The 22,892-nt window shown below is 41.2% G+C and overlaps 1 protein-coding gene across 2 annotated transcripts; it reads left to right on the top strand.

The window, feature by feature from the left end:
• The first annotated feature begins 954 nt into the window (after positions 1-954).
• Positions 955-22,633, top strand: MTFR1 (mitochondrial fission regulator 1). Of its 2 annotated transcripts, none has more exons than XM_081874633.1 (8): positions 955-1,170; positions 7,695-7,838; positions 9,106-9,204; positions 16,119-16,237; positions 17,123-17,361; positions 18,409-18,661; positions 19,052-19,202; positions 21,133-22,633. In XM_081874633.1, the coding sequence occupies exons 2-8, from the start codon at positions 7,773-7,775 to the stop codon at positions 21,190-21,192; spliced, it is 987 nt and encodes a 328-aa protein (XP_081730759.1). In that variant the 5' UTR covers positions 955-1,170; positions 7,695-7,772; the 3' UTR covers positions 21,193-22,633. The 2 variants fall into 2 exon arrangements, with proteins under 2 accessions (XP_081730759.1, XP_081730760.1); XM_081874634.1 differs by lacking the exon at positions 955-1,170 and adding an exon at positions 1,236-1,256.
• Positions 22,634-22,892: the final 259 nt, after the last annotated feature.

Here is a 22,892-nt window from a genome sequence, read left to right as displayed (position 1 = left end):
GAGAAATGGGCTTTTTCTTGATGTATTGAAACAGGAAGTATAATGACAACACAGCCATATGTTGTTTTCAGTTTACTGTAAAGTTTTTAGTTGGGAATTTTCGTTACTGTATTGCAAAGTTATTGTTTATTGCAAACACACTGCAATCTTTAAAAATTACAAATAATAGTAATAAAATACATTTTAAAAAGGAGGTAGATACCTGGATAGCTCACTTGGTTACATCATGGTGCTGATAATGCCAAGGTTGCAGGTTTGATCCCCATATGGGACAGTTTCATATTCCTGCATTGCAGTGGGTTGGACTTGATGATCCTCTGGCTTTCTTCCAACTCAATAATTCTACGATCAAACTCAACAACTTTGACCTGTACCCATAAAATACGGGGTAGATCACTGCCAGTTTTTAACTCTGTAAGTAGAGTGCAGTCTTTTGGGAGTTGGCCACCCCTGGTATAAGAATCCAAGCCTAAACATACTTGGGAGGTAAGCCTCAGTACAGTAGTAGGAACTTAGGCTTAGGGCATGTTTAGGCTGCTCACAAGGCAGCTTACAAGACATAAAATACAATACAAATACATAATATAAAATCTAAACAACTACGTAATTAAAACAAATGCTTGACAGCGTATCAAGCCATATTATTGCACAGGGCTACTGCAGTCCTAAAATAATTTTTAATTTGCATATTGCAGCCCTTTTTATAACGACAGTACCGATAAAAGCGAGTTGAGAAATGCTACCTTCGTAGCGGACAGAGACCTAGTCCGGACGAGAAAAGAAACAACAGCTTTACTACGCTCTGCTAAGTAATCATTGGCTGTTGTACCGAGCGCTCCGTATCGGCAGATGGCGCTCTCGCGCGATCCTTCAGTACTGTTCACGCGAAGAGCAAGAATTTCCCAGCATGTCCGCAAACCAAGTCACCCGTCTTCTTTTCCGCTCGATGGTAAACTAACGTCTTGTGACCCGGATAAGGCGGGAGCTGAAGCCTCACCTCCCGCAACGGCAAACGATGATTGGCCAAGAGCTGTAGCCGGTGCAGCTGGCGGATTGGTTGTTGAAGGAGACGGGCGGGGGAGAGATGAGGAGCGTGTGTGGGAATGAACTGCCGGGACTTGGCGGCTGCTGAGGTGACTGAGAAAGGAGTATTACCGGCAGGGCGAGGCGGTGAGTCTGAGCGGCGGCGGCCCTCTCCGTTCGTGCTGCGGTCCCGGGGTCCGCTGCTGCGGTTTTAGCACTTCGCGCGGCCCTTGGTACGGGAGGGCTTTTGAACCGGCTTCGGAGGGGGCTGAGGGAGAAGTTGGCCGTCCGGACTTGAGGATGCCGACACACGCGCCTGAGGGGACCCGCCAATCCCGCCCCGGTGCGGCTGGGGGTGGGAGCGAGGGGCTTGGCGGGGGCCGCTGCCCAGAGCTCCTCGCGCCGAGGGCCGCTTACTCCCAACAGTTCGTTGAGAGCACTGTTGCTTTCCCTCCGCTTTTCCTAAAAGCGGGCCTTGATCCGAGGCACACTCCAACCTGGGAGCATGTAGCACTGTAGCGCTAACAGTAAAAAAAAAGGGGGGGCGAGGGTGCCTCTGAGCATGTGCAGTGCCCTCCCCCCCTCCCCTTGAGTAATCGCAACCCGCCGTCGCGTTGTCGAGGAATAAGGGCACAGAGTAGGCAGAAAAGCCTGATTTCCAGGGTTAGGCCTAAATCTGGCCGCTCCTTGGGTTGCAAAATAGGCACTGCTTTTTTTTTTTTTTTTTTTTTTTTTTTTGAAGGAGTCAAGTGAAAGGTCTAAATGCTCCGCCGTCTGAGTTCTCTCTTTGTCTCCGGTGCGAGGACACTGGTTAGACAGCGGCTAACCTTGAGAAGCTCCGTTCTTTTCTCCTACTGCGTCCTAGTAAACAACACTGTGGGCCATCGTCGCTAGCACTTTGAAACTTGCCTGCCTGTGCCAGCTCAGTGGTGACTTCTGTAAACAAAAAGCAGAGGCGGGGAAGCAAGGCATTTTGATTTTTTTGTCGGTACTGAGATCAAGATTTGTTTTTGCCATATTTGAATACATTGACACACACACACACACACACACACACACACACACACACATCAAAAACTTGTATCTAACATAGCTGGACCTAGTTCATTCTGCTTCTTACATTGATAGTTATATAAAAACAAGTTGTGCAGAGAATAATAGTGTGTAGAAAACATAGTTGCATTTAGGTGGAAGTCATTTAGAAATTGCAAGTTACTGTCTTCTAATGCCGATGGGGAAACCCAGTTACATGGGTGGGGTATAAATAATAATAATAATAATAATAATAATAACAACAACAACAACAACAACAATAATATTGAGACAAGTATTTTTAAGGTGACATAAAAATGAGGACTCTTTGTTCTTCAGGACTGTGTGTTCTGTTAAAGCTAAGACAGCATTTTGGCAAAGGAGCCATAGACCAATGGTGGAACACATGTTTTGCATGCAGAAAGGATCAGGTAGCAAGTTATGAGAATGCCTGAGGCCCCAGAGAGCTGCTGTGAGTCAAGGGAGATAATACGGGGATAGATGGAAGTATTCTGATCTCTGATACAAAGCAGCTTCCAGTATACTGTGCTTATTGTGGCAACCAGTGTTTGTACTGCAAATGAAAATTATCTGCATAATTTTCATTATGCAGATAATTTTCATTAGGCAAATGTTTTAAAAGGAATATAAAAGCCTTGCATTTCTGTTTCATTATCATAGGAATTTGTAGGACTTTAAAATATGAACATTATCGTTTCAGACTATCTAGCTTAAAATGGGGCTTGCCAAAATGTGGCAGTTCAAGAAAACATATCTTTGTACTGCATACAGAATAGTTGCAACTGAGCAACATGTGCAAAACTGGTAATTTTGAGTAGCAAACCCTCACCTGTAGCCAGATCATTAGGTTGATTCATCCTCATTTAGTGACCACAAAGTCAAATGGAAAGTGAATAGGGATTGCTTATGTACTCTGAGATACAATGCATATATTATGTTCTTGGTATCTTATGTATTACTGGGTATACTTAGAAAACACTAAATAATATTCTAAAGCACATCATGGATCTAGGTGCTGCAGGCTTTAAACCTACTTATAAAAAGAAGAAGTGGGGGAAGGAATGAAGAAAGACAGGAGTGTAGATATTTAAATCCAAACTGCACTAGCTGGCTGCTGTATGCAATGAATGTTAACTTTCTGTGTCCCCTGTTGCCAAATCAGCCATTTGCTGGTATATAAATTGATTTTTCCATTAGTTTGGGAGTTTCATTACACTGGCCTAGTTTGCATGTCACAATAAGTCAGAATTCATCTTAAACAGTGTTTTAATTGTGAATGCCTGCCACGTGGGTCCCTATGTCATTCCCCCTGTACAGCACCCACACAGCTCAAATAAGCAATAACATGAATTGCTGTGTAGCTTGATTTTGGACCATGCTCTATTTCAGTGTTTCCCAACCGGTGTTCCGCGGCACACTAGTGTGCCGCGAGACGTTGCCTGGTGTGCTGTGGGAGGGCACACTCATTGAAATTAGAATTAGACTTTTGCCCCCCGCCCGCCTTCAGAAGAGGTCCAGGGCCTCTTCTGAAGGCGGGCGGGGGGCAAAGGTCTTTGCTCCCCCGTGCCTGCCTTCCCGGGAGAGCGGAAAGTCTTTGCTCCCCCCCTTCAAAAGCCGTCCGGGACAGAGGAGAAACGTGCTGCGTTTCTACGCTCTCCCAGGAAGGCAAGCAGGGGGGAGCAAAGACTTTTGCCCCCCGCCAGCCTTCAGAAGAGGTCCTGGACCTCTTCTGAAGGCGGGCGGGGGGCGAAAGTCTTTGCTCCCCCCGCCTGCCTTCAAAAGCCATCCAGGACAGCGGAGAAACACGCTGCTTTTCTCCGCTCTCCCGGGAAGGCAGGCGGGGGGGGAGCAAGGACTTTTGCCCCCCGCCCGCCTTCAGAAGAGGTCCTGGACCTCTTCTGAATGCGGGCGGGGGGCGAAAGTCTTTGCTCCCCTCTGCCTGCCTTCAAAAGCTGTCCGGGGCAGCGGAGAAACACGCTGCGTTTCTCCGCTCTCCCGGGAAGGCAGGCAGGGGGGAGCAAAGACTTTCACCCCCCGCCAGCCTTCAGAAGAGGTCCTGGACCTCTTCTGAAGGCGGGCGGGGGAACAAAAGTCTTTGCTCCCCCCGCCTGCCTTCAAAAGCCGTCCAGGATAGCGGGAAGCGCTTCCCTGCTATCCTGGACTGCTTTTAAAATGCTGGCGGTGGGGAGCAAAGCCTTTCGGCCCCCGCCGGCCTTCCTGGACCTCTTCTGAAGGCCGGAGGGGGGGGAAGGCTTTGCTCCCCACCGCCAGCATTTAAAAGAGGTCCCTGGAGATTTCCCTATAGGCTTTCTTCTTGCGAAGCAAGCCCATAGGGAAATTCATCTTGCGAAGTGCCTCAAAAAACGGAAAACCCTTTTGTCTTGCGGGTTTTCAGTCTTGCGAGGCATTCGTTTTGCGGGGCACTACTGTATATATAGTCAATATAGGCATAGAGTTAATTTTTTAAACATTTTCTAATGGTGGTGTGCCTCGAGATTTTTTTCATGAAACAAGTGTGCCTTTGCCCAAAAAAGGTTGGGAAACACTGCTCTATTTGTTTCAAATAAACCAAATGTGGTAAGCATATAGCTCAGTTGGAAGAGCATGAGACTCTTAATCTCAAGGTCATGGGTTTGATCCCCATATTGGCCAAAGATTCCTGCATTGCAGGGGGTTAGACTAGATTATCCTTGTGGTCCCTTCCAACTCTGATACCAATATTTGTTCCTGTGCCAACTCAAGGTGACTATGAGTTGTATTTCATGAATTTGTATTTATACTCAGAGTAGACCAATTGAAATTAATTACCCCAAGTAGGTCTGTCATTGACTACCATCCTATATGTTTCCTCCTCCTGGACAGACCATTTTAAAGGTCAGGATAAAAAAATTACTTTAAAATATTGCTTTTCTTGACAATGTAACCTGGCTCTGTAAGCTGCTTTTCTTAGATTCAAAGAGCTGAGGAAGCACAGTTAGGATAGGGTTGATGAGTAGAGGCCAAGGAGGGGGTTTGTTGCTCAGTGGTAAAAGAGCACATACTTTGCATGTATGAAGTCCCCATTTTGATCTTTGGCATCTTCAGTTGGAAGAATAATGTAGTGGAAGAAAATCTGTCTAAGACTCTAGAGAGCCAATTCCAGTCAGAAAGGCTCACCTGGAAGACTGTTTCATCTTTTCCTGTACAGATAGGTACAAAAAATTAGCCATGTTAGTCTGTAGCAGCAAAAGCAGAAAATGTCGTATTATGGCATGAATATAAGTCTTGCATCTGATGAGTCTAATCCCTGAAAGTTTATGTCATATTACATTTGCTAGTCTTTAAATGTAAATGTGGGTAGGTGGCATTGGTGGGGGGTTTTTTGGGGGGTAGGATAGGGGTAGGGGGATAATCACAAATAAGTGGCTGTAGAAAGCCATGCAGATACCCATAATAATTTCAGATTGCTTTGTTGAGAAGCCAAGGGGAAGTCAAAGTTTGCAAAGAGGGCTCCTAATAGTTTCCCCTTCTACGGCTTCCAGAATGGAAACATGGAATTACAGTACATATTGTCATGTTTAGGTTTGAGAATGGGGTGATACATTATTTCCCAGATGGGTCAGAGAAGAACTTGCTGCTAGCAGATATTTGTGCTTTCTTAAGAAAGTATGCTTTAGTCTTCTGGAATGATCCATCTAAGTCAAAGAAAATGATTCCAAGTTCAAAGGGATACAAAATAAATGGCAGCCTTGAAGTGCATACCATGTACTGCATGTGAGAAACTGTCAACTGAACAGCTGCACCAGCATCTCAAACAACCCATAAACGGTAAACCTCAAGGCAGTGCAACTGAGGTTGCCTGTGCCAAGTTTCCACATGAAGATATTATTACCTAGGAGTGGTAAACTGTTGACTAAAACAAGCTTGTAATGAAAGCACTGGCAATGAATTAACTACAACAGTTCTTGCTAGAACTGTCCCAAGTGTATTGTAGTCTGCTGACTTGTCATTTTTTTAAAATTCCATTCAGTTTTTCCATTATGTAGCAGACTAAGAAGTTTAACAAGTTTCCAAAATGATCATAATTATGTTCACATTATCAAATTCGTCTTTCTTAGAGGAACTAAACTGAGAGCAGTAGGTATTTATAGGCTTTTTGATGATGTATGCATTTGATTCAAAAATCCTGAAATACACCATTTTCAGGCCAAGGGCATATTGACCCTTAGTCAAGTTGCCATGTATATGTGGGCATGCAAGACCAAAGTGTAAATGGAGACATGGTGAGAACTGCAGCTCTCAAGGCTATTTTCTGAAAAACTTTCTCACCAACTATTTCATGCTATCTTAAATCAAGCTTTATCATTTATTATTTGTTTCTGTTATAAAAAAAATTAAAGGACAAATTTTGTGCATTTGTCACAGGACTGGAAGCAGTATAAGATTTAAAAATTGAAACATTGTGGGGTAAGGCTTAGATGTGCACAAGATATAACCAACGTTCCTTGTGAGAGGTGTTTGAATGAAATATAAGCTTCTTGAAAACATAAGCTCTTAAGAATCTTGTCTTTTAATTATCACTAATACTTTCTTGTCAGTTATGTTCCATAGATACACAGATACACACATTCAGAGTGGAATCCTGGCAGCTACATTCTGAACCACCTGAAGTTTCCAAAGGCAGCCCCACATAGAACATATTGCAGTAGTCTGGTTGGAATATGACCAAAATGTGGATGACTGTGGCAGAGTCATCCTATTCATGTTAGGGGGGCAGTTGGCATACGAGCCAGTGCTGATAAAACAAAAACCAAAAACACTCCTGGTCACTGATACTTACTGGGTTTCCCCAGTCAGTGCCAAATTCATGAGCACGCCCAAACTGCACACTTCTTCTATCAGGGAGAGTACCAGTCCATCCAAAACCAGTTGTAAACTTTCTTCTGCAACTGGGGAACTCCCCACCCACAGCATCATCTTGCTCTGATTCAGTTTTAGCTTGTTTGCTGCATCCATCCCAGAATTGCCACTAGGTACGGTCATACCTCATGTTATGGATGCTTATTGATTGTAATTTGTAAACTCACTTTTAGGCTCTGTCAAAACTGTCAAGTAGGATTTCCGGGAAACCCGGAAGTACTGCAATGGGTTACTTCCAGGTTTCGCCGCTCGCGCATGCGCAGAAGTGCTAAATCTTGCTTCGCACATGCGCAGAAGCACCAAATTGCGCCTGCACAACCCAGCGCTTCAGGATGTGTACGCTGCGGATTGCGGACGTGCCTCCGTCGTGGATTATGTCCACAACCCAAGGTTCCACTGTACTGGTTTAGGATTTCAACAGCCTCCTTGGGAACTGAACATAGAAAGAAAAGGTAGAGCCAAGCGACATCAATATACAGATGACCAAACCTGCTTGCACCCTAGAACTTTATTTTCAATTTATGGAAATCCTACTTGACAGTTTTGACAGAGCCTAAAAGTGAGTTTACAAATTACAATCAATAAATACTGATTGTGTACTTGCAGTGAAAATTGTGGACTTAGCTTTTTTGATATGTTTTCTTCTAGATCATTTCTCATAGTTTGAAAGAGTTGCATACAGATACTCATGGTTTCACACTTGTGTTTTTTCTCCCCAGAGTGACTATGGAACATTTGCATTCCATCAAACTGAGGTGGTTAGCTAACAAGATTGTGGAAACCCTGCATTGTTCCAGATGATTTACTGGATTAAGCACCTACTTAGAGTGATATTTGAGCAAGCAGCATTAACTATGGAATCGGTAAGTGCTACAGTGAAGTACAGACCTGCCTGGCTATTAGGATCAGTGTGAAATACCCTATTGACAGTGCCACCCTTTTGAGGATCATGTGGCAGTAGTGTTTGAGAGCATCTTTTTGTGCCTGTGGCCCCCAGGTTATAGAAATCCCTCTCCTCCAAAGTGCATTTGGCCTTGCCATCATACACTTTTTGTCAGCACATCACAGTATGCTTTTTTGCCCGGGAGTTAAATGAATGTTACATTAGAAGGGGTAGTCAAATCTCTGTACAGTGGTACCTCTAGTTACGAACTTAATTTGTTCCGGAGGTCTGTTCTTAACCTGAAACTGTTCTTAGCTAGAGGCATGCTTTCGCTAATGGGGCTTCTTGCTGCTGGTGCACCACCGGCACACAATTTCAATTCTCATCCTGGGGCAAAGTTCTCAAATTGAGGTAACTCTTCCAGGTTAGCGGAGTTTGTAACCTGAAGCGTTTGTATCCTGAGGTGTTTGTAACTCGAGGTACCACTGTATAAACACTTAAAATTTTTTATTTATTCAGGCTTTGATCACATCCTTCACCCAAGGTTCCAAGGAGGATTACTTAAAATTGGGAGAATAGATTAAAACAATAAAACATCAATTAAAATATAATTTAAAAGAAAGTGGAGCTTGAAGTCACTACTGATCATCAGTAATTTCAAGCCCTGCTTAATTGGTCTTGTATTTCTATTTTTAGCATGGCTTGTCATGCTACGAAAGAGAAATGACTCACCTTAAGTCAAGGAATTGACAAGTGAGTGGGCTTGTTTGTCTGCATCCATTTCAAAACTGTCAAAATGGTGGTGGAGGAACTCAAGGTCTGGCCCACTGGCCAGATTCATTTCCTTATCCTTGCTCTAGTCTTCTGTCCACATGAGAATTCCAGTGTAGATCATCCTTGTTAAAACATAATGCATGAAATCTCATGGTAGCTGTTCTGACAGCCAAACAGATTTCCTTCCCCCCTGCACATCCCCAAACCTGCCCTTTTTTGGGGGGGGGGGGGAGAGAGAATGAAAAAGTTCCATTGCACAAGTATTTGTGTGTTGATGGATGCTGCTGCACAATGTACTTTTCTTGATATAGAGGCATTGCAGTGCACATCTGCATATTTATTCAAAAGTGCATTAACTGGAGCTTACTCCCAGGTGATCTGGATTTGCAGTGAAACTTAAAGAAACAACTTATTTCCATGATAGGCAGATCATGTTAGGCAGTAATAAATTTGTTTTTCTTTTATCCTTCCAGTTGCTTTGGTCTAGTAAGCCTTATGGTCGCGATAGAAGTATTGTAAGGAAAATTGGCACCAACCTCTCGCTGATACAATGTCCAAGAGTTCAGTTTCAGGTAAGATTTTAAATATTTGTTTCACTTTCTAGAGGGAAATTAAATTACCGTATTTTTTGCACCATAACACTCACTTTTTTCTTCCTAAAAAGTAAGGGGAAATGTCTGTGCGTGTTATGGAGGGAATGCCTACGGGTGGCATGCCTACGGATTTTCCTCCTCTAAAAACTACGTGCGTGTTATGGTCGGGTGCGTGTTATAGAGCGAAAAATACGGTAATCTTAGTGGTCAGAGCAAACTAATGGGATCTGGGTCTAGGCTGTTGGTACGTTTTTTCATCTATGAATTTGAAAGCTGTGTCAAATATCTCATAACCAGCATACTTTTCTCTAATAGGAAACCACTACAACTGTCTAACAGTTTTAAACAAAACAGTAACCATAAAAAATTAAGCAGAGATCGATCATTCATTCATTCATTCATTGCATTCATATATACTGCCTTTCTGCCAATGCAGTTTACAATTTGTAAGTATGAAAAGAAACAATATAACATGGCGAGTAGAGCAGGCCATGTAGTTTGTCTATACATGCCTCCCTTGATCTCTTCCTCACAGGACAGATGGTGTCCATCAGCTCAGGGGTGGGCAGGGAGAAGGGACAGTGTTTCTGAAGCAGGCCTTGATGTTTTACATAGGGAGGAGGCTTCTCCAGGGAGGGAGACAGTATAAATATTGTTAAATAAAGAGAAAAAATATTCTTGAAAAAAGCTTGAAAGGACCAATTTTCAGGATGTACTAATGTGTCAGGTGAGGTGTTTGGAGCCGGAGAGAGAGAATGGATCTGTTAAAGCACCTAAAACTTATAGCAAATGTGTTTGTGAGCTTACAATAATCACCTCTTTGTGCTATACGCCACTTAGAAGGTCTGAAGAGACCTCAAAGGATCCGCCTCTTAGGAGCTGGAGACACACTATAGCATTTTGTTGAAGGTTCTATATAATTATTAAAATTTACCTTTGTCATTATGATTTAATAGTTTACATTCTCTATCTTCTGAGCAGCCTGCTAACCCAACAGACAGGTTTTGCACATTGTATAACTTCCTTTAAAACTGTACCTCTGTTAGTTGTTTTTATAATTGTTGAATGTCATGGGGAAACGTCTTAAAATACATCTTATGGAAACATTTATTCAGCAAGATATTGTGAGTTGGAAGCTTAATAATATTGACTCTGGGGAATAGTAGAGATAGCTGTCATTAAACATCTGCCTACAAGTTCAGCGAACTCTTCCAATGAATATTCTGGTGCACTTCCTAGTGTAGATCTATGCTTTGAAAAGTTTGCTTTCATGAAAATAAAGTTAAGCAGTTTTAAAGCTTAGAAGAGGGATTTGTCCCAGTCTTCTTCCTATTGTAGAGAGGTTATGCATGTTGTATTAACTTGCTGTAGAGTAACTTTGTGGAGCAGCAGAGCCTATTACTGCAAATGTTGAGTGAGTGATTGTCTCTAATGCAGCTAGAAATTGGCTCTGAACTTGGGAATTTTTTTATTGAAACAGAGCTCCTTTTGTCTACAGCCCCAGGAGTCACATCTATGACTCTTTTTAAATCTTGGCATGTTGACAGAGTAAATGGTAATTATCTTCTCAGATGTTTCCTTCACTGCATACCCGTATTCCCATTCTATGTTATTGTTATGAAGCTTTGGAAATGGGGTTCAGCAATGGCTTGTTAAGGTGTCACTGTAAGTTGAAAAAAGACTTTCTATATGCTTAGAAGGGAAAGCTCCAGTTGCATTTACTCAACCCACACTTTGCCATGTAAAAGCTGCTTGTGATTCAGCTGTGTTAAGAAAGGTCAGACAAAGGATAAAAAGTATCAAGAAGCTTTTTGTCAGCATCGCCCTTGAGTCAGTGTACCAACTGGACTCATGCACTACAGCCCCGACTCGGCTAGGCGAGCTGGGTAGCACTGCCAGAGACCTCCTTTCCCACAGGAACAGGTCACAGTGCTGTGGACTCACAGCTTGGAGCTGAGAGCACCGGATTCACTGTCACAATAATACAGTCGTTGCGCAGCAGCGTTTTGCAGAGTATAAACCACTCGGAGAGCAGCTCTGTAGAATATCCTCCTTTTATTCTATAACTACAGCTATAATACAAAACTATATACAGAGCTAAATATTCTGAGCATAAATCAATGCTATACTCTGAGTGCCTGCAGCTGCTCTAAGCAGCAATCTTATCTCTAAACACGATCTCTTGCACTCACTCTCTCTCCCCGACACACTGACTGACTCTCTCTCTCACACAGAGACTGACTCACTCACTTGACTAATTAAGTAGAGAGCAGTACATTGCTCCTCCTCTCTGTAGAGTCAGCAGAGACCTCAGGAGATCATCAGGAGATTCTTGGGTATGGGAGGGGTGTTGTTTTCTGTTGTGTTTTCATATATTCTGTTGGAAGCCACTCAAAGTGGCTGGGGCAACCCAGTCAGATGAGTGGGGTACAAAAAAAAATTATATTATTATAACTACTAGAGAGTTGATAGGGACACAACTCCCTTGTTACAAGAGCTTCATTGGCTACCAGTCTGTTTTCAGGCACAGTTCAAAGTGCTGGTTGTGTTATCTAGCCCTATACAACTTTGGTCCAGGCCATCTGAAGGACCATATTCTCCTATACAAACATGTCCAAGCTCAGGTCTTTGGGGAATGTTTTACTTTTAGTCTGGCCACCTTCACAGGCATGCCTCATGGGGATGCAGTAGAGGGCCTTCTTGGTGGCTGCTCTGAGACTTCGGAACTCCCTAAAGAAGCTGCACTAGCTTCCTCCTTGTCCTTTTGCCAGCAAGTGAAGTCTTTTTTCCCCAGGCTTCTGGAAACTGGCTGTTCTTAAGGAAAGGCCTCTTAATAGTGTGCTGTACAGTTTTTTACTATCTGCATTTTAGTAGTTTTTTACATTGTTTTAATTCAGAATACAATTTAATTACTTTTTAACAATAACCATTTATATGTTTTTAGCTATTTGTGTTTTATTGGTATTTGTTTTAATTTTTGTGAGCAGCTGTGAGTCCTAGTTCTGGGGGAAAGGCACAGCATAATTACAATTAAATAGAATAAATAAATAAATAACAGCTTTGTGGCACCTAAAAGACTAACAAATTTCTTATGGCATAAGCTTTCATGGACTACACTCCACTAAATCAGATTAGCTTACAAAAGTATATATTAGAATGTTTTACTTTTTAGGGTGCCCCAAAATTCTTCATTTTTGCTGTAAGATACAGTACTAACATTGCTTCCCAGTTGGAGGATTAATATATACAGGTATACACTTTCATAATTATTTCTTCTCAGTGTTAGCCTGGAGTTGTATAAGTGCATTTTTGAGTTGCGGAAACACAGTTAAATGGGATGGAATTGGATGAAGAGTCCTAATGATACATAGAATAGTAGACACTTTTATTTATAATTAAGTGAAAATCAGATGGAACAAAATGGTGAAACAGGGCTGGGGAAGAAGTGTTGACACTTCATATAAAGGTGGAGAGAAATAGATACATAGAATCTTTGAAGGGCAAACAAATGTAATACATGTAAAACAAATGTAAAACATGTTTCAAATATAAAGAGCATTTTTTTGACTTTTAGAATAATATGTGTTCCTTCAATATAAACAAGTGCAACCTTTTTGGAATCTTAGTTCTGTAATAATACAAGTCATATTGTGATTATATGCCAAATGCCAGATAAGTGTTTGTAGACTGAGGGTGCCACTGCCACCCAGGATTCTGGTTTTGCATATGCTTGTTCTTCTGTGACTTTTCTGACAATAGTTCCACAGATTTTAAATAAAACTGTGTCCTTGTGATGCATGCAGTTCTGAAGTTACTGTTTTAATTAAACGTGATTTACAATAGCATTCATTCTTCAAATTTGAAAGTGGGAGGAAAGAAATCTTTCAGGGAATTTTACATTAGTTGTGAATTCTGTGTTTTTATTGTAGTCGTATGACAGTAGCATTTAATTTTACTGAAATCTTATGGGTTCTAAATTGTTCTTGAAGAGAAAATATATTCAAGTATAGTAATGATTTTAAATTTATGACTACATTGAAGTTAGCTGTTTCAAAATACACTTGTATGATACATTAAAATCGGTATAGTTTCTAGCCTTTTTATAAAAGGTAAAAAGAACAGATGTTTCCTTCCTTTGTTGGTCCACCTGCATTCAACCTCTTTGTTACACACTTACCTGTTTCCAGTTATAATGGGCTTTGAGGTTTAGATGTTACCTCTTAACATGAAAATGGATTGTGTCAACAAGGTTTATTTGGGAAAGAAAGGAATAGGAAGCAAGGAATAATATTTCATCTCTATCTGCAAAATTTTCTCACTGGCCTTCATCCATAAAATTATTCACCAGGAATAAGAGCTTTGGCCCTCTGGTAAGCCAGGATTCCTGATAATGGAGAGGATCCTCACTCACTGAAGTCTGTTATTTGACACTGAGCTTTTGAGCCTGCTTCTATTGCTTGAAAGCTCGGTAGGACATGATACCTTTCCTCTCACTTGCAGAAGTGGGGAGAGGTTGGTTCTTTCTGTGCTGCTGACCATGCAAAAGCAGCACAAGGGATTGGCTTCAGCCTGCTCCAGACGCCCAGCACCACAGAGACAAACACCCCTCTGTAAATCCTTTGGCATGTGTGCCAGGGAGGATCGATGGTGAGCACAAATGATGGCTTTCTCTGGAACTGAGCCAAGAATGTGTGAACCTTACAGATATTTCCAACAAAAGTGGGAAGCGGCTAGAGGAGAGAGTATGCAAACATATTCTTTAGGTACAGTTAATGTGGTTTCCAAGCTGAAAAGGTTATTATATCCATTCCCTAAATTGAACAGCCTTATATTACTCAGTTGTGAGGATTTGATATGTGTCACAGCAGCAGAATCAGTGCCAAGGTTGAACTCTTGCTTTTTTCTAGATTGTTGCTACACTGAAACTTTTCTATAGTGTTCTCTCTTTCCCTCTTTTTTCTTTCTTTCTTGCTTTAGCTATTATATCACAGGATCGTGCACTGAACCTGCAGTAAGTCAGTTTTGTCCTTTCTCATTAAACTTGATTAAGCTATTAGTGCATGCTTGTAATCATAATGAACTGCTATTAAGAACCATAAATCAAATTAACTTTTAGAGCCTTAATTTTCTGCTTGATCTTACATAGGGGGCTTTAACTGCTGCAAGTTTTTGTTCTGCAACTGTGGGAGAGAAACTGTTGAGGCAGTCCTGTGCACACTTACTCAGAAGCAAGACCCGCTATATTCAATGGGACTTATTCTGCTCAAGTGGGCATACGATTGCGGCTTGAATAAGACGTTGTGACTTTAAAGTTGTAGTATAGTTGGACAAAGAAATGTGTGGTGGGTGATTTGGATGCTTGCCACAGACGGGGATATGGGACTCTTGTACTCCCATCAGCCCTAGCCAACACAGCCAGTGGAAAGAGATAATTGGAGTTGTCATCTAACATCTAGAGGTTTCCATGTCAGCTGCCCATAACCTTGAGACTGAAGCACTAAGAAAATGTAAACCTCTAAACCAGCACTTCTCAGGTTATCTGATGTGATATATCAGCTATTCCCTCCCCTAATGTGCTAATAACTAGTAACATATTTGGTCCCTGAAATGCCCCACCCAACCTGGGCTGTGTGGAGTTGCCAGGAGCCAGCAACTGATGACTCACAGAACAGCATTGGTCCATGGACCACCACGTTACAATAATAATAATACAGTAATAAATTTATTATTTATACCCCATCCACCTGTCTGGGTTGCCTCAGCCACTTTGAGTAGCATTGCTCTAAACCACTATGGGAGCTCAAATGTGGTTTACATTAAACTACTGTTAGTGTGAGTCACAGTTGAGTGGCATGTCTTAATTGAGCTTCAAATGTAGAGTTTAAAGCTATACTACAACTTGCTATTTTAGTCACCTTGGAAGTCATGTCAGAATAACCCAGTGATAGCTAAGGGATAGGTGCACTTGATAATCTCTGTCTTTCTTTCTTTCTGTCTGTCTGTCTGTCTGTCTGTCTGTCTGTCTGTCTCAACAACTAGATCCACACAGAATATGTAATAGCAAACCTCTGCTTAGGCCTGTAAATTTGGCTCCAAGTCTTTAAGGCTGGAAAAATATTTCATATATTTGGAGTTGGCCTAGGGGGAAAAATCCACAGTTGCTAGACAGCAGTATCAACCCTTTATGTATTGATCATGGTGCTTTCTTAGCTTTGTTGGCAAATCTGGAAACAGATACTATTTGACATTAGAACTGCACCCACATCCTCTGGCCATATAGTGCATATTCCCAGTGTACATTTTGCACTTTCTATCTTTACTCCTATTTCTCACCAAAGTATTACTAACTGGAAGGGCACATTGAATGCAGACCAGGTTTCTTGCTAGCTCTGCCATGTAGAATATTATTCCCTGGTTTACTTTAATCTTTAATCTGAACCTTCTTTTGCATGAAAACATGAATGGCACTGCTAGATGCTTGGTGAGATTAGAGAATTGTCCATGGACTGTAGTCAGTAACTATTAGCTTAGGTAACTTTCCAAATTGCAACTAGTGACTTATGGTGCAGGTTAAAGAGAAACTTGCCTGGCGTTGTACACATTGGAAAACATAGGTTTATTTGCAATTTGTTGTACTGTATTAGTTCATGTTTTGTATTTCATAGATTAATTGTGCTAATACTAAAATTTCTGTGTTTGGTTCACATGCAGTATTCTTTGTGGGATTTATCCCTGGTGTAAAATCTTTCTCCTTTTCCATCTGTTTCTCTCTGACATAATAGGAGGATGTTTCATCCTTCCACTACCCTCAAGTAAGCAAGACTATGTGTGAAATCATTGTCGACTTAGTGTTATTTGAATTCTAATATGTAATCTTGTCCACTCAAATCTAGCTTCCATCTCAGTCTGCAGAAGGCAGTCATTCTAATCCACTGAGAGATGATGGAGTGGTCTCCCTTGCAGATGTGGGGTGGGTTGCTGAAGAAGAAAGTGAAGTCTTTACACGGCTCAGGTATGTTTTTTGAAGCTGCCCCTCTGTGGTTGATTCTTTAAGTCAACCTGTGTCAAGCGAAGCAGCAGTGTGTTGAACTGAACTAGATATCCTGCTCATTTGAATGCTGTCAAGTGTTGTTTTCATGGGTAGAGAAACAGCAGTCACCTAGGCAGTCACAAGTTTCAGCACCCCTGGCACTTGGAAGATAGGGAATGAACAATGTAAAGGCAGGTGCTTCCAATGTTTAGATTATTGGGTGTAGGCTAGGACTCTGTAATGTGATGTAAACCCAAAGAACTGCCTCTGGGATGCACCAGTTTCATTTTGACAATATGAGAAGCAGAGAGTTGACATATTGGTGAAGTGGGGTTGGGAGGACATTGGTCCCATTTTGCATTACTGAATGATGATCCTACAGTCCATAAAGCAAGAGATGACTGCAGAGAAAGCCACAGTTTTGCCAGTGCTCTCTTCCATTCATTCCTGCAGAAATTGATATGCTGTTATGAGGTGTTTCACATTAAGTGTGACTATAGGTTGATGTGTATTCCTTTGTGGCACATGAAAATATTTTGGCTGCCATTATACATTACTGTAAATTTACAGAAAGATGAGAAAAGGGTAGATTTGGGGAATTCAATTTGAAGTGAGAACTAACTAGTTGTGGCAGTCTTAATAGCCTATGCAGCCATTCCCTGTACAAAGAAGTAGTAAAAAAAACCACACCTCATGCCTATAGAAGGTTTAGGCTACATAAGATGCTGTGCACATGGAGTTCCAATCACACAACAGAACTTCCCCTTCCTCTCCCCCTCTTCTCCTCACCATTGCTCCCTTTAGCTTGTTTGATAATGGGGTTTTTTAAAAAGTAAGTACTACTGTATATTGTTTTGTTGATTACAGATCAGACGTTTGGTCAAAATCCCAAACATATCCTAGAGGTGAAGGCTGCTCAGGAAGAGATCCAAATATTCAAGTACCTTTGCCAAAGCCATTGCAAGAAAAAGAAGACTCCAAGATTGCTGTGGCCACAAATGATGAAGCTCTGCAGAAAATCAGTGTGCTAGAAAATGAACTTGCCAGTTTAAGAGCGCAAATAGCCAAAATCGTAAGCTTACAAGAACAGCAGAATATGACAGCAGGTATTTTTAAAAAAATATATAACAAAGCTAATTTTATAACTTTTCTTTCAAATTGACTTTCATTCCAATGGGTCTGATTATTCTTTGCATTAGAAGTGGTGACTTCCATTGTTGTGGTATCTCACTTCTTAACTCACCTTGACAGGAGAGGGTCACACTTTGCTGTTCCATCCACTGGACTATTCATACTTTCGTAAACAATTGCAGAAACGTAGGCTCAAGGTGATATTGAGCCATTGCTGTGTTATCTGACATTGTTGATTTTAAAGGTGCTGAATGGCAGTAGTTGAAAAAGCTTGTCTGATTACTATTCTGATGTCTAAAAACAACTTTATGAAAGCGTCAGTTAACACATTTTGGGTGCTGAATTATTCTTTAAGCCATATTTCCAACTTATTCATCTCTGATTAGTGACTGCTAAACATGAATTGGAAGACTGCCAGTACTTCTTGGAAGAAGTATAAAGACATTAACTACTTGATTGCCTTGCATTCCCTTTCCTTTGTCTCATTTATCCCCTCTTAATAATCTACTTTTTCATAGCAATCTGAACATGACAGCGGAGGGTATTGGAAGGACGAGAAGAACAACCTTGTTTCCTAGCCGGCAAGGTCTTTAGTGTTGCACATTAAATTTTCTGAAACTGCTGCCAAAATCAACCCAGTATCTGCAGTTGTAAGCTCTAAAGTACTGCTGCACTGTTCAAATATGTTTGATTTGGTCATCATTTTATAAGATGGCTGGTGATGGCTTATTATTTATACATTTGTCATACTTAAAGACTTCTAGCATTCTCTAGTGGCTTAAACAGAATCCACACCCATTGGGTAGAAATTTTAAAACTTGTTCAACACTAGTAAGCCTAACCAGAGAATGGGGTTCCAAGCCCTTTTGGCACCCTCTACTCTTCTTGTATTTCCTTCCTAGATAGATGTCTGTCCCTAATTGAAAAATACTACATTGCTTTGATAGGCTTTGTTTTTGAAATGATAATCATTATTTACTGAAGAATATTGTTGCATAATTAAATGGACTATTTTGTTACAGCTGGAGTAAGTTCTGCAGCATCAGTTCCTGTCCTAGCAGGAGTGCCAGCACCGCCCCCACCGCCCCCACCCCTTCCACCTCCACCACCGCTCCAGCAGAGCACTTCTGCCATTGATCTTATTAAGGAGCGCAAAGGAAGAAGAGTAAACTCCGGACGGACTTTTATAGATGATGATTCGAAGAAGCCTGAAATACCAAACATGCTAGATATTCTCAAAGATATGAACAATGTAAAGCTGCGATCTGTGAAAAGGTGAATCTACTACAGCTCTCTGTTCAGGAAGGTTGGGGGGATGGGGCTTTCAGTGAGGAAACTTAACAATGGATGGTTCCTTAGGTTACATAAGTAGCCATTCATTTGCTTAATCAAGGTAACACATACCCCACTGCAGCCGCCTCTTGCACCATCATGCACTCTTTCGGATTAGGAGGCACATCACATCCCTCTTTAGGTAAAGTTAGCAGTTCAGGGCCAGGAGATGTGCTGTATCAGATAAGAGGCTGGAAGATGTGTTGTAGCACTTGTAGCTGGTAGTACCAACCCTTCCGGGTTGGGGGGGGGGTGGAGAGAGAGAGGGGAAACCAGTCTCTGCAGGCATTTGAAGTGTCTACAACTCAACAGTTTTGCTCTATTCTTTTGAAGACCAGAGGAGAGCACCAAACAAAAAGCAGCCGACCCAACAGATCCTGCCGCACTAATAGCTGAAGCTCTTAAAAAGAAATTTGCTTATCGATATCGAAGTGACAGCCCAAGTGAAACTGAGAAACAGGCTCCTGAATCTGACACAAGGCTGGTAAGCACTGCATCCAATTTATGATTCACTGGACTCTAGTGACTAGGATTTTAATCCTCCCTCCCAGTTCTCCCTTGACCTTTAAAACTGTAGTTGTAGCCAACTGCATATATCTTAAGGATCATGCACTGGAAGTTGACCCGGCTTGCCACTGGAATGTGTAGAAGTATCTCTGCCCCCTATACACGCTATTTCTGAGGAGAGCTTTTCTGACTTGGACTCTGACATGCTCCAGCCAGCTGATGGAGGGGCTGGCCTGTGTGGCTGTGAAACCCTTCTCACATGTGGAGTGTAGAATTATAAAATGGGTCTATCTACAGAAAATGCAGCGGGGAGCATGAAGATGCAGGCTGCTAGTCTGTCTTATTTTGTACCAAACAGACTGGTGAAGTTAGCATGATGTCATTTGTCTGTCCCTCCATTAGCCTACTTGTTCACTTGCATGTAATTCCTTGCTACATATGGACTAGGAAAGGTGTTAAATACTATAGGGCAACCTTATTGTTAAGCCCATAAAAGTTACTAGCCTGCCCAAAAAGCCTAATTCTGCTTTTTTTTCCTCCTAAAAGGAGCCCCTCTTTTACCACTTTGCTACAAATTTCTATAATTTTTACTATTTATTAAATTTGTATATTGCCCTATACCCATAGGTCTCAGGGTAGTTCACAAGATCAGGCTAGCAGTGCAGCAAGCTGGCAAAGGGGAAACAAAGCACTCTCCTTTGCCAGTCTGCCTTGCTACCACAGTAGCTGCAGAGAAGGGGTCTCACTGTCTCTTAAAACCTGCTCATCCTTGAGCAAAATTCACATACCCACGTGCAGATTCTTGATCCCCAATGGTAACCAGAAAAGTAGTTAAATACAAGCCTTCTATAGAGCAGCTGCAATATAGTGCTAGATTACTGAGGGCAAGGTGAGCAGGGAGCCTATTTTCTAGTCTCAGAACAACACTTGAAATGGGGAGAGGGGATTTCCCAGCTACGAAGGCCCCCCAATATGTTCTATTGTAACAGTCAGCTATCACCAATAACTGGGCTAACTTACACAGTTTGTCCCATTGGTAGTTGGTCTTTAGGCAGAATGGCATCAGAGGGTATGTTGCAACTATTGTTCATTATTTCAGTTGGTGGGCAAGAACAAGTATGTAATGAAATAACTGGTCACTGTACTAGAGGTACATAGAATTTAAGGGGGTTTGGAAGGCAAGACAGACATGATGGTGAAGCCTAATTCTAACTAGAGAGCTTCTTGCCAAACAAAGGTTTCCTTGTACTTCAAGAATGCTGAACGCAGGGTTAACTCCATTAGGTGCCCTGGTCCTAACAGAAATGTTTTAGATGCTGCAGGTGCCTCTAACAGAAGATGAGGCCCTTTTTGCCAAATCACTCTTCCCCTAGCACCTGCAGGAGATTGGCCCCAGAGAGTAGAGGGGCCTTGTGGAGCAGCAGGGAAGGTGTAGGAAGAAAGAGGATTTGTCAAAAACTTAAGCTCAAAAACATCAAGCTCTTCTGTCAGAAAATGCGTCTGCTGCATCAAATGCCCTTATACAAGTGCAAGACCACTAACTGAATTCCACACTTTTATTTATTTGATGAGATTTATATACCACTGAATCAACAAAAACCTCTAAACAGTTTATGTAAAGCATGAACTAAAAATCGAATGTTAAACATTTATATAAATAAAATCAGCAGTTTTAAAACAAATGTAAATATTTATAAACCCTATTTGGTTTTTAAGCTCCATTATTTCACTTCTGGGTTTGCTTCTTAAATTTCTCAGTTTTAAAATTGATCAGGAAAAACCACAAGTAGAAGAAATGTGTAAGAATGACTTCTGAGTACATGCTAGCAGTAGCCTGTAGCCTTGGTGTATGGACTTACTCCCAGTATGTGCAAATCCTTGTGCTTACTCTCATTCTCTTTTTATAGTTTGGGCCACACATGCTGAAGCCTACAGGAAAAATGAAGAATCTAATTGAAAACTCTTAAGCAGGGGGGGAAATTACCTCACTACAAAAGGACTTTTTACAACTACTTCTGCTTTTTTGAGAAACAAGTGTTTTGTTTTTTTAAAAAAAATCAGGGGGCTGAGTAATAGGTTTAAGAATATAAATATTGCATTGTGGTAACACAGCTTTTTAGTACAGAAATGTCAATGTGGTATTAGAGTATTAATAGACAATATAAGAATGACTGACACTCTTAAACACCATGTGTACAATAATTAACTTTTAAGTTATTATAGTTCCAGTGCAATAACTGGTATAATGTAAGGGTAATTTTTAATGACTTATTTTTAGTTCGTTACACATTTAATTTTGAACTATGTTCTGCATTTAGAAATCTCATGCTGTGTTTTCAGCTTCTTTAAATGAAGCACTCAGACTTTACTAAAGCTACTCTACCTCTCAAACACTAACCTTGAAGGAGGCATGGCTTTAAAAACCTTATTTATTCTCCAGCAATACAAACTTCAAAATTTAGTAATTAGCTTTCAATAAAAGCAACTCATTTTTGCTTCAAAACACATGTTACATTGCAGCATATTTATAGGGAATAAATTAGCCAAAGTTTGGACTATATTTTTGTACAGGACTAAACATTACAACTGCAATAGAAGTAATGCTGCATATTCTGTATTAGGAAACGAGAGCAGAATACAGTATTATAATTTACCAATGGAAGGATAAGCAGGGCTTCTTCACCTCAGACCTTAAACTGCCAGGTTACAGAGCCTGGGTTATAGTTTTCTTAGTTCTCTTATGATCATTCTTGTCAACATCTGCAGTATTTGTCCCAGCAACTTGTCTGGTAGCAAGTCCAGTCAGTTCAGTAGGAGTTTGCACTTTTACAGGGAACAAGCAACTGAAGCTGTAGAGCATGACCCATCCTGGCTAGGTTTTTTGGGTGGGGGAACCAACAAACTGAAAAGTTGCATTTGGAAAAGGGTACGGTGTCGTTCTGTTTTTGTGCTGCATAAAATTTCATTTCTAGAAATAGAAGGCAATTGTTTTGTGAATGCTTGTTACGTAGATTACAATAGCAAGATCCAACACTGCAACAGCAGATACAGTGAGACTTCTCCTCCTCCCCCTGTAGCCCATCAATGTGCTCCAACCCTCAACAGCATGTTTGAGGGGAGTGAAGTGGAAGAACTGTTTTCATGTGCAAGTCCACTGACACCCCATGTCGTCAAACAACTATCACTGTTTTTCTATGAAGAGCTAATTTAATCTAGGTGGTATAGTGTCCCTGAAATGTTTGGAAACTTTCATTTTTAAGTTTTTCAATTTAGAACTTTGTTTTACAGATTATTTTTTATCTGATCTGTAGAATGCTGCAAGATGCCTTAACGCCAACTGTTGTTTTTCTACGCTCATGTGCATTTAGCCCTGTACCACCAATGTGAAAAGTTAAAATCAGAAAGATACTTACCAGCTCTTGATTTCATTTTTTTGTACATCACATAGCTCAGTCGGTAAAGCATGAGACTCTTACTCTCAAAGTCGTGGGTTCAGGTTCCATGTTAGGCAAAAGATTCCTCCATTGCAGGGGATTGAGTTACATGGCCATTGTGGTCCCTTCCAACTACAGTTCTAGGATCCTATGACTAATGTATGCAGGCATTAGTTCAGTGTTGAGGCAGCTGCTACAAGTACACTGGGAATAGTATCTGGAAAGATCTGATC

This window comes from Podarcis erhardii (genome assembly GCF_964252035.2).
Source record: "Podarcis erhardii genome assembly, chromosome: 8".
In the NCBI taxonomy this organism is placed as follows: Eukaryota; Metazoa; Chordata; class Lepidosauria; order Squamata; family Lacertidae; genus Podarcis; species Podarcis erhardii.
Note: the sequence above shows the minus strand (reverse complement) of the source record. Positions and strands in the feature narration are given on the sequence as shown.